This window comes from Mesocricetus auratus, unplaced genomic scaffold (assembly GCF_017639785.1).
Source record: "Mesocricetus auratus isolate SY011 unplaced genomic scaffold, BCM_Maur_2.0 Super-Scaffold_100026, whole genome shotgun sequence".
In the NCBI taxonomy this organism is placed as follows: domain Eukaryota; kingdom Metazoa; phylum Chordata; class Mammalia; order Rodentia; family Cricetidae; genus Mesocricetus; species Mesocricetus auratus.
In genome coordinates this window covers 11,179,750-11,181,523 of record NW_024429207.1, presented here as the reverse complement: position 1 = coordinate 11,181,523, position 1,774 = coordinate 11,179,750, and the positions used below count along the sequence as shown (strand labels likewise).

Below are 1,774 nucleotides of genomic sequence, written 5' to 3'. Positions count from 1 at the left end.
AATAGCTAATAACTACCATATCTTCCTTTCCATTGCAAATGTAGGCTGGAGCTTTGAATTGTAATATAATGATTCATTTTTCTCCAACTGAAAACCTGGAGGGAATACAGATGTTTGTCATCTTCATGGAGTACAGGCCTATATCTTCTGATATCTCTTTCATGGTGAAGGGGGCACTCTGAATAGTCTCTGTCCTGGGAGACTTATTTCAGTTTCTACTTAAATGACCTGAAGATCTTGCTTTTTTTTTACGGTTTTTACAAATATTGTTTATTTTTAATGAAGCTGGTACAGACGATGTCCCTTGAAAACCCATGTCCCAGGCCAAAAAGTACAAACAGAACCAAAAGGAGCAGTGTCTGTTGCATACACTTCTGCATGAGTAACTGTTAGTAACTGCTTTCCTGGGATCTTCAGACAGCCTGTCTTACTCTCAGGACGCTTCTTCCTCTCCAGTGAAGCCCTCTTTGGAGTTAGTTGTTACTCTCACTGTATCTGTCATCTTGACTACAAATGTGATATTCATCTTTTGGTCCAGACCCTCATATTTTAAAAGTAGCTTCAAGCTGAGGAAAGATCATTTTCCCACAGTTCAGTTCTCTGAAAAAGTTCCATCTCCCACTGAAAATCACAGTCCAGGAGTGAGGCAACTGCATTCTGGAACTTCAGGGCCAATTGGAAGGTCATAGGAAAGCTCCCACTAGTTGATCTTTTTATCATCACAAACCTGAAATGCACAGTCCTGAAAAGGGTGGCCTCTCTGTGCACACATGAATTTGTTTAAAATAAGAAGGGCAATATTATGGGAGCTGAGGTCTGATCACCAAAAATCAGCACAACAAAAACAACCAATAATGAATATTGAACACTATAATTCAGATTACCAGATGGTCTAAAAGAGATGGAGTGCCAGCATTCAATCTTCATTTTGAACACCACATTACAAAAGAACTATTTTAAAAATAAAAAAGGATTGAGGGAAAAGGAAAAAAAATAAAAAGAATTATCTAAACCCTCGAATGACCCCCAGTTTGCTTCTGATAAACTTCAATCACATCCTCTTCCTCCATTCCCAGTTCTTTTGGAGTATGATTATCAGCAATTCTCTGACCTTCAAAGAGAAACCTGAGTGAGTTCATTGGAACTCCCTGTCTTTGACAGTATGACTCTTTGAGTTTCTTGAGATGTGTTGTCATTTTCACTTTGAAATGTATTTCACTGCTATCCTGTCCAATAACTTTGAGTTTAATGTATTCTCCTTCCTTCTTATCCCCTGAGTCCTCAGTTGAAGGTTTTGCCTCCTGGTCAGACATAGTGACGGTGGCTTCACCCGGGGGTCTCCGCACCACAGCGGCCTCCGGCAGGCAGAACCTCACTCTAAGGTTTACAAATCTGTCTCTTCCCCCAAGATCTTGCTTTTTATGCATCTGTAGCCACACACACAAAAAAAAAACAGTTCAGAGCTATTAAAGTACATTATCTCCATGCTTGATGCCTACAAAGTTCCTCCAAATGTCAGAATATTTAATCAGAATCTTTACAATATGCTTCCTGTTTTTTGTTAGTTCCAGGGGAATTAATTTTAGTAAGCTAAATTAGAATTTGAGATGTCTGTTGTTATAGTTGTGGTAGCTAGCCAATTTATTAAATAGAACTTATTATTTAGGTTGCAATGCTAAATTTCAGACTGTTTTTTTTATTGTCTCTACTTCAGTTTTCAAACCTTCCACTGTTTCAATTGTTTCTTGCAATTTTTGGTTTGTCTTTTCTTCCA

General features: G+C 38.3%; 1 protein-coding gene across 1 annotated transcript; it reads right to left on the bottom strand.

Moving 5' to 3' along the window:
* Nucleotides 1-241: 241 nt before the first annotated feature.
* Nucleotides 242-1,406, bottom strand: LOC121134153 (small ubiquitin-related modifier 1-like). Its single transcript, XM_040731900.1, has one exon. The coding sequence runs from the start codon at nt 1,311-1,313 to the stop codon at nt 1,008-1,010; it is 306 nt and encodes a 101-aa protein (XP_040587834.1). The 5' UTR covers nt 1,314-1,406; the 3' UTR covers nt 242-1,007.
* Nucleotides 1,407-1,774: the final 368 nt, after the last annotated feature.